At 42.0% G+C, this 15,876-nt stretch overlaps 1 protein-coding gene across 11 annotated transcripts in view; it reads right to left on the bottom strand.

The window, feature by feature from the left end:
* The window catches only part of FAM13A (family with sequence similarity 13 member A), a 142,212-nt gene that overhangs the window by 28,929 nt on the left and 97,407 nt on the right, over positions 1-15,876 (bottom strand). For 8 of the 11 annotated variants that reach the window (XM_076336754.1, XM_076336748.1, XM_076336745.1 and 5 more), the window contains 5 exons: positions 12,269-12,313; positions 10,467-10,646; positions 7,384-7,570; positions 4,353-4,429; positions 3,604-3,646 (listed from right to left, as the gene is read on the bottom strand). In XM_076336754.1, the coding sequence (XP_076192869.1) occupies positions 3,604-3,646; positions 4,353-4,429; positions 7,384-7,570; positions 10,467-10,646; positions 12,269-12,313 (532 nt within the window). The remainder of the gene's footprint in view (positions 1-3,603; positions 3,647-4,352; positions 4,430-7,383; positions 7,571-10,466; positions 10,647-12,268; positions 12,314-15,876) is intronic. The other 3 variants (XM_076336747.1, XM_076336752.1, XM_076336746.1) reach the window with 3 other exon arrangements.

A 15,876-nucleotide genomic window follows, 5' to 3' on the forward strand; every position in this document is an offset into this window, starting at 1 on the left:
TTTGGGGTATTTTTCCCCCCTTTGAGCAGAGAAAAACAAGTAAGCTTCATGTAGAGAGGCAAAAACCTGCCCAGTAGACAAATCATATGAATAAATGTTTTTATCTGGATTCAATCCCATCAATCCCTGCAATTGGACAGGGTGCTAGATAATCTCATCTAGGCTCCCCTTCCCACGAAAGGTTGGACCAGGTGATCTTTCGAGGTCCCTTCCAATCTGGGCTGTTCTACGGTTCTAAAAACCTGGGTGATGAACACCCTGGTATTTGTAAAGAGTGTTCTGCATTGTATTTGTATAAGGTTTGTGTTTCCTTTTCATTTCAATAAATTGTCTTTTTGAAACATTGTAACAAAAGGAAACACTAGATGACAGTTTGCCAAGCACTAATAACTCGTACAGCTTGACACTAAATCTGATTACAAACGTGTTTATTGTGAGAGCTGTACATGGAAAAATGCTAATTCACCATTCAATATCTTTTAAGCTGCTTCCATGTTGGGAGGACTTAAATATTTCTTTAAGGTCCAGTAACAAATTTCTTGCCAGCATCTAAATAGTCAGTGTACCTTACAAACAGAAAGACTGGTCAGTGGCCAGAAACAGGCAGTCTTCTACATTCACTAAAGAACAAACTGTACCAGTTGATAAACTGCATTTAAATTGCCAGCACAGTATTTTAAGGCTGAAAGAAATAAAGCAGTAAGTTTCAAAATAGGTGCTATTTTTAATAACATCAAGAAGCATGAAGAGAAGAACTTCGCTAGACTTTAACAATTTCAAAGGGAGCAACCTGAAAATACCATCTCGTCACCACCACTGATACTAATTACAGAGTTAAATGTCTCTCTATGAAGAGTGTACAATCACCTGACTTATTAAGACTCTTAAAAGATATCTGTAGCAGAGGTAAGAGCATTTCCCAGATGGGTAAACATTTCCATTACAGATATATTAGAAGGATCATATCAATGTCTTCTTTCTTCTAAAGTCACTTCTGTTGTTGGAAATATTTAAAAGCTGTTTAAAAACAGGCCTGTGCTGTGCCTGCAGCCAGTTACTCTCCTTTCCTTGCTCACTGATGTAGCCTCTGATACAATGAATAAATCATTAGGCGTTCTGAAGAACAGTGGTGGTACAAACCCAGGAGACTCAAGAAAGCAGATGTTTAACCTTCTTTGCATTAACGCTCCAAACCCATAGAGTGGTAGATAATTCAGTATTCCCATCACTTATTTTCCTGTTTGATTTCCTGATGCCACCAGTTGCCAACCTCCAGGACAAAAATCAAGTAATGGAGAACTACTGTGCTTTAGGTATGGACGTGCCACAATTTCTTACAAACCAAAGGGGCAGCAAGTTGATGATCTCAGTAGCAGTTGGCAGTCACAGTGCACTGCGGATATTACATAAATGACCACAAAAAAAATCTTCACACTAGGCACTTGGGTTCTGCTTTTTAGAAGCTGCTTCTGCAGCCATGCTTTGCAGGTACCAGTAACTACAGATCTAAGTAACTTGGGGATAAGTCAGCTGCTTTCATTGTCCCTGCTCCAAAGGAAGTTCAGCATAAAGAGTAGCTCAAGCAGCTAGAAATAAATGGCAACAGAAAGACCTTTGAATTCTGATCAGGAAGTTGTATTCTGTTCAATTACAGGTGGATTCAAATCAATTTTATTTAAAAGGCTTGCTTCCCCTACATCTGATCATCCATTACAACCACAAGCAGGAAGCATCCTTAAGCACCTCTTGGCAATACAATCTGATGCAAGAATGCAGCCATTCTGCTGCCTTACAGCTGAGTCATGCCAATCCCCCTCTACACTTGTTGCCACGTTGGTGTGAATCTTAAACACCCTTCCGTTATCAAAACCTGGGTACTAGAAACCTGTGTTTTTCAAATCACAGCCTACATCCTGGAGCTTAGTTACTTCCAAGGGCAGATTATGAAGGCTACAAAAGCACTGAAAATTCATTCAGGGCATGTGTTTCAAGGTATTTTTACTGCCTCATGGAGACCCGAGTCTGCACAACCGGTAGCTATGGCAAATTCCAAATACCTTTCCTAGTATCTTCAGACGTCAGAGACAGGGTGAGAAAGAGAAAAAAAGTAAGAAAGTCCCTGTCCCTTCCTCATCCTAAGTGAGTTGTTTGTTACGAAAGGTATGCCTTTAAGCTGCCCTCAACAAAAGGCTTATAAGGGACAAGGAATGTAAAACTACCCTGCAGGAATGTAACATTTTCTTGACCTTGTAATTCCTATATAATACAATCTCTGGGTTAAGGTCATGTCTTCTCCTGCAGTTAAAATTCTAAATTTTAAAACTCTTCCTAAGGAGAAGTTTATTTTTAGATTATGATTTCATATTCAAATATACCTCCCCCAGACTAATTTAAAAGCTTAATGGGAGTATTGTGTCGCATGGCAGTGACAGCACCTTCTCCCCATGCAAGCCAGTACGTGAGGAACAAGGTGTTGCAAAATCCACGCTCCGGAAAACGCAACAGCTCACAAGCAAGTGCAGGATCATTGGGGATTACTGACCCTCTGGGAGCAAAGTAGGAGATCCATCTAAGCCCAGTCAGAGCAGTGATCAAAGGCAGCACTGAACACTCCTTGCAGAGGTTACATGTTTCAGTGTCCCATGAACTTCTCCAGCTACAACACAGCGTTCGCAAATAATCTTTTACCTTTCCTGCTAGATGGAAATAATACCTACCAGAAATGAAGTCTTTCAAAGGCAATAAATGCATAGTGGCTTTTATTTTTCAAAAAACAGAAGAGAAGGCTAGTTTAACAATACTAGCAGCCCTCAGTTAGATGGCCAGAGAAACCAGACATTGTCCACAGCTGTTTTACTGTGCTCCTCTAAAATGGGCGCACAACCGAGGGAGAGGTACCTCAGATAACTCTTCCTAGTATTTTAAATGCTTGGCTGTCTAGAGGTCTTTCAAGCAAACCCAAATGAACCACTGACTGCAAAGGTGTTCACCTAACCCAACCCCAATCTTTGCTTTGCTGAACAGTTAGGTGAAAAACACCATAAAGCGAATGCAGGAGGTGGGTGTTGAGCAGAAACGGAAAGTTGGGGAAAAAACTGTTGCCATCAATGTCACATCTCCCCTCCCATCCCAACCACTAACCCTTAGAGAGAAGCAGGAGATGATCCAGTTTTCTAAGACAAATGGCAACAGGCCGCATTGGGAAATCATAAATAAAAGACCAAATGATTTTAGAGAAATCAAGAGAGACAAGCTAATCTTACTACCCTGGGAGATAACCAGTCACACACCCTGTTTGCAATGATTAATAAGGGAACCTGGCGTCACTTAAACCAAAGTGCTGACTTCAGTGACGCTTCCCTTTTTTGGCATGGAGGGATTGAAGGGACTAAAGCAGATGCTTTCAGACTCCTCAGTGGTTGAGAGGCTCCCTAAATTATAAATAAAAATCAGAGGGAAGGGAAAGAAAAAGCAAATGCTAACTCCATTTCTCTGGGAGAAACAAAATTTCACAGAACTATATGCCTAACTACTTGTTTCTACTCAATAAAAAGCCCATTTAGAGATCACAGAACTGAAACACAAAACCCCAAAAATACCAACCTGAGAGTGCCTGAAAAAAACCTCATCATTTTCAGTTTCTTTGCTACAAAAAAACAAAAACAAACCAACATATTACAAATACAAAACCAGATTTGTCTTGTAACAAAAACAAGCAGGACTTCCGCACACACAGGTTTTTAGATTCTTGCTACTGCTGCACACTTACTAATCATTCAGTAAATGAAGGGACGCTCTGGGCTGCAGCACTTCAGGCCGCTAAACTATGTATTTTTGCGTCCTCTCAGGAGCTCTTTGTGAAAAATGTGTCATTTAATTCCAGTGCCCTTAATCCAAATCAATACAACTCTCCCAATAAACGTAACTGTGGAGAGACATTGTCATCTCAGGCGAGCAGAGTGCGGCTGTACAGCTCTCGCAGAAGAGCGAAGCACAAGGAAAAGGGTTGGATTCCCAACCCAGAGTCCAGGTGAGACAGGCCCTGCAGTCCCCTGCGTGGAGCATGCTCGTTCAGGTGCTTCACAGCTGACTTTCAAGTCTGCACCATCAGCACCTTCAGTGCCATTCCTAACAGGCTGGGAGAAGAGTCTTGGTGACGTGTGGGCTCTGCCCAGCAGCATATAACATATGCAGTGCCTCCATACAGTCCCACTTTGAAGCTAACATGGTGGGTAATGCTGTTCTGCAGCATAACTAAATGTCACCCTCATAGTCTGTGGTGGAAGATCTCTTAGGCTGTACTACAATCACAGGGAAAATAAAACATATGTATATGAAAAAAAAAAAATCACCTTTCTTCAGATAAAATTTCCATGTCATCAGGTGCTGTTCTGTCTATAGGCCTGGATGAGCTAAAGCTTTCCATACTCTGTAATACAGTAAATGTTAAAGCAGTAAGATACATAAGAGAAACAGATTCAAGCTGCAGGCCATTAAACAGATCAAATATAGAAATATCCAACAGGACTTCTAGAAACAAGACAACAATCAGACTACTGCCTGCTGCACATCTATAACGAAACAAAACCCACACTTTATTGCCCATAACCTGCAAAAAAAACAACTGCTCACTGCTTCATCTCTTTTATCAGACGACCTCAAAATGTCTAACAGAATAATGCTGTACGGTACCCCATCAGTTCCCATTTTACAGACTGTCTGACAGACAGGCTGAGCTTGAGAGCAATTCTGTGGTGTCTACAAGTCCTGTAAGAGTGGGTACCAAAATCCACAGCATCTTCCCAGCAGGACTCCTTATGCTCATCTTAGAAAATACTCCCCTTCTCAGCCAAACCCTTCCATAGTTTCTTCTTAAACGGGCAGAAGACTGCAAAGAGACTGCCATATGCACAGAGGTAACGTTAAGTAAGCTAATACGAATGCAGGGCAAGAAATTCAACTGGTTATGACAACTTGTTCTGAAATTTATCTTGGCTACCATTAGGAACATTAACGCCGTTGTCCTCTAAAGAGCCTGAGAAAGTACTGTGAAGACAAGCCATGTTGCCACTTTGGGCACACGTCCAGGAGGTTTTCTACCCTGTTTTTTGGGCAAGTCCCTCTTAAATAGGAGGAAGTCAGTCAGTAGAATGGAGTATGGCTCCTGCCCTGGCCCTGGGAACCGCGTGCACAGACTTCTTGAGGCAGTCACAGCCCTCTCTCACCTGCTACAACTCCAGCCCCATAAGGTGACACAGCTCAGCCATTCCAGCCTTGCATAATGTGATTCTTCAAGTCCTACTGGTACCTGGCTACCATGTCTCTGAAATGCAGTTACAAGCTTTTAATGCTTTGTGGTTGGTTTGCTCGGGAGAGTAAGTGGAACTGACAGTTCTTCCACCGCTGGCTTATGCTTTTGAGTCAGATGCAATTAGACAGCTAAGAGGAAAGCTTCCACACACTGTCCTACATACTCTTTCAGGCCTTGAAAAGCAGGAAGGCTCAGAAAATGGTGGCTAAGAAGATAGAACATCACAAACTTGTTTACATGACGAAGGCCTATTAGTAAATGCTAAGGTGCAGGTTATGTCCTTTGATACTCCAAGTAGGTAGTCTAATTTGGGTTATTATTTGAAGTGTAAAGATGTAGCCAAAAGAAAGCTAAACCACCACACATCCTTGCTGGCAGTCTCTGAAATGCAAGTATGAAATAAGCGCACTCATGAAAACGTAAAAGCAGCCTTTGCTCTTCAAAAAGAGTATCACCATGCTGTCTGCAAGCTGTTTTGTAACGATACTCCCAGTTGACAATCCCACTGTGACACTTCCTCTAGCAAAGCAAGAACTACACTGATGGTCATCTTGATCAAAGGGCTTTTTGTGCAAGGTTAGTCCATTTTATGTTCATTTCAGCCTTTGCACTTCAAGAGATCCAAAAATGAGGGGCAGGGCAAAGTCCAGTGGACACAGGTAAGTTTGAGGACATTTCTTCTGGGCACGTTTTAAGACTTCATGAATGTTTTTCAGGTCCACGGCAGAAGCGGACACTTCTGTCAGTCTTTCCTTTCCTTTCCCAAATCCTGAGTCAAATTCTCATTTACATTTGAACTGCTTTACACTCCACAGGTACAAAGAGGTGCAGAAAAGAGTGTAAGCACTTGACCTTTGCCTATCTTAAAGTCCATTGCTACAAGCAGACACGCAAAGCGAGAGTACGTCTATCTCACTGTGCTCTTTCATGAAGTATCACATGAGTAGGTTACTGATATTGAGCACTAAATCTAAGCACAGCCTACAATCTTTGGCATCTTGCCTTCTTTTTATCACAAAGAGATGCCAAATTTGCCTCTCTCTAGAATCTCTGCACAGTGTAAGAGCATCAGATCATTGCAATTTTGTGACCTAAACAAAATGAGTCCCAACACCATGTCACATTAAGAACTAACTCACTCACAGCAGGCTCTAAAACTTAATCCAGTACAACTGAAGGAAATGCCCTATAGCTTGGAAGGACAGTCTTTTCATACAGCTTTCGCTGTTACTAGTAACCCCATAATGCATGCCTGGTGCCAGGCACCGGGATGCATAGCACTTCTGCTACTGTAAGCAGACCCTGCGTTGAAGCACAGTAGTTTCTCAACTGCTGACACTATAATCAGTGTCTGGTTTGGTTGAGAGGGAAGGAAGGTGCATCAGTTTTATTCCACAGCTTGTAAAAGCTGGCAAGCTGTCTTCTACTGTGAAGGTCACACAAGAGTATGCTGGGCAAATTCTACAGCATTCCAGATTTTTAGGAGGTTTTATTGGTGTCGTTTACCTCCTCAGTAAAAGGTAGCTAGAGGGATTATCTTTTGGACCAATACACTCCAAAGTGTTTTGCAAACTGCAAACACCACAGTAACACACAGACTTTAGGGAAAAGGCATAAAACACCTTTATCATCTCATTATCAAGAAGCCACTTGCAATCTATGGTTTCAGAACTTAGCAGGAATATAAAAATAAACTTGACCTAAACATGTGAACCTACATCTGAGGTTCCAACCTCCTTGCAAGACTTTTGAAAGACTGGGAAAAGACTTACTTCCTTTTTCTCTTTCCAAAGTGTTTTGCTGAATTCAGAATAAAAAAGCAAGAAGTTGTGGAAAAAGAAAATGACTATGGATGGAGTAAGAGGATCATAGCAGAAATACGCCTTCTCAGTTTGCCTCATCACAAAGGTTACAAGTGCAGGATCCACTGTTCCCCATAGTCCAAAATAGCCACTTATGCTTGTACAGTAGGCAAAAATGGCTACCCCAGGGAACCAGATGTGCACTGAAACAAAAAAAAACTTTTTCCCACCTGAGTACTAGATGTCAAATAGTACAGCGTGCCGGCTTACCACAGGACTGTCCTGGTTGTCATTAAGCTCCAAAAGCTTGGTGCTGGATTTCTGCCGTTTTGGTTTATTCCTTTCACTAAGATAACCGGAGCTGTTGTCTTGTAATTTTTCTACTTCTTGAGCAGCTAGAATACAGTCTTCAAGATTGCTGAATCCAGACGGAATGTTTTCTTTGTTGACGACTTCCCTAAAAAGAAAAGGGACATTACAACAAGAGGTTGTTTAAAACACTCTCCCGCTACATTTATGGTAGCAATAGAGAAATGCATCATGCTGACTGGTGCAGTTCCGGCAACATCTTCTACGCCCTACGAAACCAGTATCTCTGGTTCTTCCTACTGCAGCAAACAACACACACTGTGCAATGCTAGATCCCATTGAGGAGTGAAAGCCAGGTGTATAGACCTCAGGTGAGAAAGCTGTGAGGATCAACATTTGGGACTTGATTCACTTCCCACTAAAGCCAATACAGAGAATCCCATTGACTTCACATGGAAGCTGGACTAGCTCCTGGCTGTCTGTGGTATTTTTATAGAGAATAAGCAGCATATTTTCCTTTGAGACACGTGCTTTTAATTTAGAAAAGTGATTCACAGCTGCGGTCCAAGGATCTCCTTTGGTGCATGACACCGCATAATCAGCCCTCTTACTCATATTCTCAAATGCAAGAGCAGGACTGCGGTGCTTTAGCCAAATGCTTGATTCCTATTTGGGAATTACACAAAACAGAAAAAGGAATGCATCTCTGCAACGGCAACACAACTGCTAGGACAGAGGACTGTTCTGCTATGTTGGGAGGTGAATGGGACAGCTAGCTTTAAGTCATCACATGACACGCTAGCTGGGATTCTCTGGGCTAGCAGGGTTTGTACACGTTTTCCAGAAGCCTGGTGTATGGCTTATCTTGCCCTGCACAATTAGCTTGCTGTGTCCGTCAGCACGCAGTTTTCCCTTCACAACCTGTTCAGTAGTCTTCCCTCTACTTTGTGCAATAATGAAGACACACATACATAACACATCACTACACTATAGGAACAGGAGAAACACAATGCATCTCATTCTTCACCATCCTACCCTGCTGGAGGCTAAAGGCAGGCTGCTTACACTTGACATTCAAACCGGAACATTTGCTAACTGTTGTATGTGCGGCTGCCTTATACAGTGCTGTGTGACTTCAAAGCCTGCTTTCATGAACAGCAGAATTTATCTAGACTTGCACTGGTGTGACAAGAAACCAGTTACTCTGTAGTATCTGGACAGTGCCAGCATGACAAAGTATTCAGATCAAAAACAAAACCAGAAAGTTTCAGTGATTTTCTAGAAATCTGGAATCTCTAGGTTTTGTTGGTGGAAGAGAGATACAAAGAAGTATTACAAATCTATGATTAAACTTCTAAGATAACACACTTGCCTTTGTGGAAGTTTTACAAACCCCTGAGCAGACCAATTACATATATATAGCCTGCAGATCATGTAGTCTGCAAAGCCTGGGAGTTCACGTATGTGTTTTTGCGATAAACACTCTTCCTATCTGAAGTCCCATCTTGTGACATTACAAATCCTCTTGTGATCCATCACAAGTCAAGGAGATGAAGTCACTGACAATCGAAACGACAACAGAAAGAAGTTTTGAAAGGAATTCCCAATTGTGATAATTCACCCTAAGGAGTTCTAGCAATCTGACCTAAGGGAACCAGAGAAAACAATTTGAACCGTAGCCAGCATTCAAAACTTCCGATGTGCTTTAAATCCTTGGCTCCAGCTTTACGGACTGAACCTGAACAACTGTGTCAGCCATGTCTAAAGGCAGCTCTGTAACGTAATGTTGAAAAAAAAGCCCTGCAGTACTATATGCTTCCAAACACGTACACTAGCCAGTCTCTGACCTACTTACCTGAGAAGCCTGTCAGCAGGGCTACTAAACAAGAAAAACTACTTCAGAGCTGCTGCCAGAGACTTTGGTGACTTTCAAGTATTAATTTCCCAGTCCATCTTCACAGCATATTTTCATTCACTATGGAAATGTCTTTTTATTTTGTAACTATGGATTTTTTTACAACAGTAGCATTGACACATTTTGGGAAATAGCATGGCTGCAATACTAACATGAGGTACTGATGGTTATGTGCCTGTATAAAAGTGGCTTCGTATAGGAAGGTGCAGATCCAATAGGATTTGGGGAATTCAGCACCCAGGAAAAAACAAGAAGAAACTAAATGTTTATTTTGGAATCTAACTTGAAATCCTAGCAATCCAATACCACAGTCAAGTGTACACATTCTTTACAAGAACTAGTGCTGTGTTAAAGCTAGACATATGTGTAAGCACTGATTAGATCATGGCCTTGCAAAGTCTGTAGTTACTGTTCTTCAAAGATAGCTAAGCCTTGGGCAAGTGTTTGTTAAGGCTGTGTGGTAATACATTTGTACCACACAATATATGCCACAAGTAGAGAAGTATGAAAGGAAAAATAGGTATTATTTTTACTCTTTGACAGACATTTAATGAAATTCACCACTAAATCATGTTTAAACTTTGTGTAACAGCGTGGATAAACATTCTTAAATTCTGATTAATCAAAAGGAAGATTTTTCTACTTTCAGACAAACTACCAGGGCTCCTCAATAAACCCAAACATAAGCTGTGCCTCCACATACAAAAGGGGAACTTGATCTCACTTTTGAAGACATTCTGAATTCAGAAAAAGCATCTAAACCCAATGTTTTTATCTAAAGAAAGTTTCAGGTAACAGGGCCAACTGCTTGGGGATTTCCACTAAAGCAACAAATACTGTAATTAAACAATTCCAAATACTGTAATTAAGAACTCTACTATACTACATAAAAAAAACGGATTCTTATCACGCTTTGCCCCACTCCATGACCTCTAATAAACTCTACATTTCCCAGCTCTAACTGATGCAATGGAGCTCTGCACAGGCACTGCAGTCTACTCTGCACTTTCAACTCAGGGCAAGGGCCAGTGCATTTCATAACAGAACTAAGCATTGCCTTGATAAGAGGACACAACTAGGGTACACTTAATCAAATATACTTTCCAAAACAAAGAAATCAGGCTCGTACATGTCTCTGTTTCTCCAGGCTTCCTCCTGCTCTTTGTGGTGTCGCCTCCTCTGCCTGGCAGACACATTAGAAGAGGCTGAAGATGTTCCCGATTCAGAGTCCTCTGAACTCTGGCCGCCTGAGCCATGAACATCAAAGAGATGCTGCTCCACGGCTGAGCGGATTGTCTTCTCTAAATACCTGTCAAGCCGAAAAATAAGGTCAATTGAGCTCAAAGACTTTGTGGAGCTCCCTCTCTGCAACAATAACTAAAGCAAGGGTACCTGAGGGTTATGTTGTATGATGATGGCAAGGCAGTATAAAATGTCCTAGGGCTGTGACACCTGCAAAGAGCTAACCCAGAATCTTCAGATACCCTGATGTTCAGGTCCCTCAGAAGAGCTGAGCCTTCCCAATTCATCTTGCTCTTTTTTATTTCTAGGGATGTTTGAACCTTCAGTAAAACAGCTAATTTTACTTACTGCAACTACAGACATTGGTGTCTAACTAAATTATCCTCCACTTTAATAGTCCTTGCCCTGACAAAATTGTATTTGATACCCAGCCGATACCCATGCTGACACTGGTCAAGTCTCTTGTGCGATCCGAGCTCAGTAAGGCAATGGATCACCTGCAAGAAGGTGATTCACTGCTGTCTCACAGGGTTATGAGAACACACAAACAGTACCTCACCACAAACTCCTCATATGCTTACCTCAGTGACCAAGCACGGATTTGGTTCTGAGTTCATGCTGTTTTCGCATTGTTCTTGTACCATGAATGCACCCACAGCCACCCCTGACTTACTCTGGTGCGAGATCACCATCGTGCCCACTGGCAGTAAGAGGGCTTCCACACAAGCTACAGCAAGGGAGCCTCTGCAGTTGCATCAGTTGAAGATGTGAGACTACCTGAATTTTCAACACAACCAAATCTCCTTCATTTTGGTACTAACCTTTTCTTGTAGTATTTCCTTCCTTCCTTAATCAGAGGAAGTTTTTATGGGCAAAACCTAAATTTTTTTTTTTTTTTTTCAAAAAGATCATTTGGAAACACGTTTTTGTACATCCCCACCCCCTCCCTGTTTCTTGCAATGCTTTAAGTAGTCTGCTGAAGAATGAGTTTTTCAAACATGCCTGTCCAAAGTCCACATATAGCTTCTAGTGCTTTTTCCATAATTAAAAAAGTTATTTGCAGGATTTGCTGGTTGATTTTCAACTGAGTAGCTATGAGTATGGGAACCTGTACCTGGGCTGACCTCTCCAGAGAATTTACAAAAGTTGTTGCTAAGTTGCTATAGTTGTAAGTCTGCTGAGACTGCAGTTCCCGAAAAAGTAAAAAGATCTTAGCAACTGCAAAAAACCCACATGGTTTAACTAGGCAAGTATGCCTGTGTTTCATGTATTGACAAGAATCAGTTCTGCAAACTCATCAGCCATTGGGAATTTCCAGCTCCAGCGAGAGAGCCAACTATTAGCTCTGCTGCTGCCAGTTATGGTAGTGGGGTCAAGCCCCGTCCTCTGCTGGGATGCAAGAGAGCGCAAACAAGAGCAAGAGGATGACACAGTGCAGATGGCTTCTCTAAACATGCAAGTTCTGCCTAACTAAAACATCACAGGCACAGTACAAGGAAAGAACCAAGGGCCTGAGAATTTTTTAGAAGGAAGTGATTTATTATCATTGCAGATGCTTTGGTTTGTGAAAGTCTTTTTTTGTTTGTGGAAGAACAACCCTTAAAGAGAACTCAAAGAATAACCAGCAATACTTTAAAAAGCTCCAATATACAAAAAAGGTAGCTACAAAATTGTAAAAGAGACACTTACTCTCCTGTAGCAGGAATGTTACTACTGACTTGTGATACGTGGGCACTGTGTGAAAGAAAAAAAGAGGAGAAAGTTAGATCTAATTATCACAGTAAGGTCTTAAAAACCCTTGTTCGTTGCAGCACTAAGACTTAAAGGTCTGAGCTGTCTCAACAACAATTGTATGCGCATACCACAAGTCTTCCTCTTAAGAAATTTTCACTCCCATGGTGACGTGGCACATTTTGACAATGCCAATATCCTCACAAATTAATTTCCCTGTCATTCCCTTGCAGTAAGCCAAGGTCTAACGTAAAGTATTGTTGCATGTTGCAGATTTTTTTGTTTTCTGCTGATGCAGGTTGTTTTAGCCTCATCACAAAAGTCCTTGCCTTTTGAGGCCGATTTGAAAATGTATACAGTGTGAAAGGGGACTTAATATTTAAGGATCTTTAAATATTAATGGAAGACAAGGGCAAAATACAGGCTTTGCACAGTTCTCCTCCTGCCGCTCTCTGATATTCGTGTTCTTTGCTTTACATTTTTAAAAATAAAATGTATGCTCTCTTCTTTCCCTTTTCCCTCAGTCTGTTTTCAGGCTCAGGAAGAGCTGATGCGACTGTAGGCGTCACTGCTTGCTGTTTAAAGCCCTTCTGAACAAGCTGACGTGCCACCTCGCAAAGCTGTCACTGCTTTCCTCCCTCTGCCAAGCTGAGTCCCATCCTGCCTCCTCTTCCCCCATGCTGACTCGGCTCTGCAGATAAGGTGACACTTTTTGCCTATTCATCCCTCCTGTGATCTTCGTTAAGCCAAATAAGTTACAGGCCTAGGGGTTTCATTTCAGTTTATCCCCGTATCAGCAGAGGATTTAGCAGCACAACTGGCTCATACATCCCAATGAAATGGCACTGTGTGGCCAGGGTATGAGCCAGGCTGCATGCAAGATGGGCTTCCTGCCAAAACAGGCATTCATTGCTTTCAGTCTTTACCAGTTTCTCCCAAACCGTTACAATGCGGAACCAACAACAGCCGACTTCCCTTCACTAACCAAAGGTTTCCTCTCTGCTTCCCTCCAATGTTTTGCACTTCACCGTACAGATCTAGAGCTAGCTAAGAAGCTGCAGCACTCTCAGCTGATAACCACTCTGTGGCTTTCCTGGGTTTGAGTGTCACTTGTGGCGGAACGCAGGCGACAGAGGATGAGAAGGGTAAACAAGGGGCCACTGGCCACTACAGCCAGTTTAACAAAACCAACAGAACAGCCTAAATTCTGTAGTGAAGTACAAACCCCACAAACACCCAGCTGCAAATCAGACTCGCAATACGCTTCAGCTTCCTTTGGCTGCGCCAGTGTGTTCACCTCGGTGTGGGTAAAGCAGTGTGCCCTAACCACACGTGCATCCCTTCCAGTCCCGGCTTCACTCGGTGCTCATCTCCAGCCCAGGCACAGGTCCCTGGAGCGGTCACACAGCATGAAAGCAGTCACGGATTTGCCAGTATATCTCACATTACTTGCACAGCACCCGAGCAGCTGTGTCATTCAGATGATTTCATGAACAGAAGACATACAAACAAGTATTACTGTACTTATTATTATGGACATGCAATCTGCATATAGGAAAAAAAAAATTTGCAAGATCCCTCTCTTCCCACACATAACATCTTGACTGTAACTACTGGATAGCTTTGCAATTTGAAGTGCACATTTCAAGCACCCTACTTGGTTTCCTGTTCACTTACATAAACTATTCAGCCTCTTCCCAGCCTGCAACTATTATTTAAAACCTGGCCTCCCATGGGAGATGGATTAGCAAGTAAGATTCTAGTGTGGTAGGCTAAACTACGTTATAAGATACAATTCATGTGCTGGCTACCGCTCCTACATGTGTGGGAGTAAGTTAATATTGTATCAACTTTCTATAATATTTACATGCAATCCATACTGAGCGGGGGTGTCTTTCATATCACAACTTTCTTCTTTGTTTTCATGTCAGGAAAGTGGCAGTGGAGGGGGAGATAGGATTGTTTGGATTCTAGTTTTTTTAAAACATCCCTAGGATGTAGGTATATCTACCCATCAGACAAGATAGATCATCTCAGGAAACAGCTCTTCCCTCTATTTCTAACGGGATTAATACTGTGCAAAAATGCAAACTCCTGTTTCACATCAACTTAATGAAAGGCTAGACACTGTACGTGAGTAAAACTTCATGCCATTAACTCTGTCTGCAGTGTTCAAGGCCAACAGTCACTATCTGCAAACCACTCGCAGCATTACTGAAAACACACCAGCTTCTCTACACAAAAAGTAGTAAAAAGAAGAAACAAAAGATAAAGCTGCAAAAATATCTAAGTAAAATGTCAAAAATTTTCCTAACACCCCAATACATTCTGTAGTTGTCTAATTCTCAGTTAACTGCGTGCTTTACTAACACCAATTCAGTTTGAAGTCCATTAACCTTGCTAATTCATAATTATGCATATCTGCGTAACAATTACTTTGTGGTATCTAGGAAAGCCCTACTCAGACAATATAGGTTCTGTCAGAGCGCCAGTAATATGGTGATTTTCAAACTACCGACAAATAACAAGGAAATATGTCTACAGACACATGCTAGCTGAGTGGATGACTACAAAATGACGCTCTGACATTGTGATTTTATTCTATTTCCCTTCTAAATACTGCTTCCTTGTATACTGAATATAACTTTATTCTTAGCCCTGTGATATTTTAATGCTCTTTTATTAGCCCCATCTCAATAAGATGGAGATTTTAAATCAGAGTTTTTCCAGACACACTAACTTTCTTTTAATTCCACAACTGGTAACTTTCCTTGCTATTTCATTTTGAAGCTTAATTTAAATGTATTGCTAAATCACTTGATTTACTCTGCACCAACCTTTTTTTCATCGAGGAAGTTCACATCCAAAACAAATGGTGGAGGGGAGGGAGTTACACAGTGGCTTTAGGATTCGAGCCTGCCCAGGGACACAGCAGGAGGTGCTCGGACGCGTTAGCAAACTCAGGGAAAGGCACAGCCCTGTAAGGATTGCACAGCCCAGAAGAGCAACCAGGCAGGCGGGGTGTATCCTGTGGGGTTTTCCAAACTTCTTGGGTGGCAAAAGTCGCTCTGACGTTGGAGTTATGCTTCACGGAGCAGACGAAGTGAGCCATGCCAAGAAGAGCCCTCTTGGCATGACCGTCTGTGCAGGCAACTGCCTCGGAAGGACTGCTTTGCTCAGTAAATCATCTGGACAACAGGAACTCATGTTCTGCTTCGGTTAATTATTTTCTCCTCACGTCTGCTCCAGTGCACTGACACGTACAGTCAATTATCTCCACAGCTAGATTACCTTTATTAAATTATGCAGCTGCTGCAGAGCATGCTGAGAAATAGTGACTTTCGATAGAAATTAAAGGTTCTCCTCGGTGACAGAAAGCAGCAGGAGACTTTCCCAGTGCTGAGGACTTTTACTTTCAGAGAGCCAGCCACAAAACCTGCATCAAGGCACACAGCTGTTTTAAGCACTATAAACTTTTGAACTGGCTTCCTATGACCCTCATGCTTTTCCTTTTGGGAAATCCGACCTCTAGCACTTCCCAGTGTTGTCTAACTTGTTTACCCAAG

This window comes from Aptenodytes patagonicus, chromosome 4 (genome assembly GCF_965638725.1).
Source record: "Aptenodytes patagonicus chromosome 4, bAptPat1.pri.cur, whole genome shotgun sequence".
Taxonomy (NCBI): domain Eukaryota; kingdom Metazoa; phylum Chordata; class Aves; order Sphenisciformes; family Spheniscidae; genus Aptenodytes; species Aptenodytes patagonicus.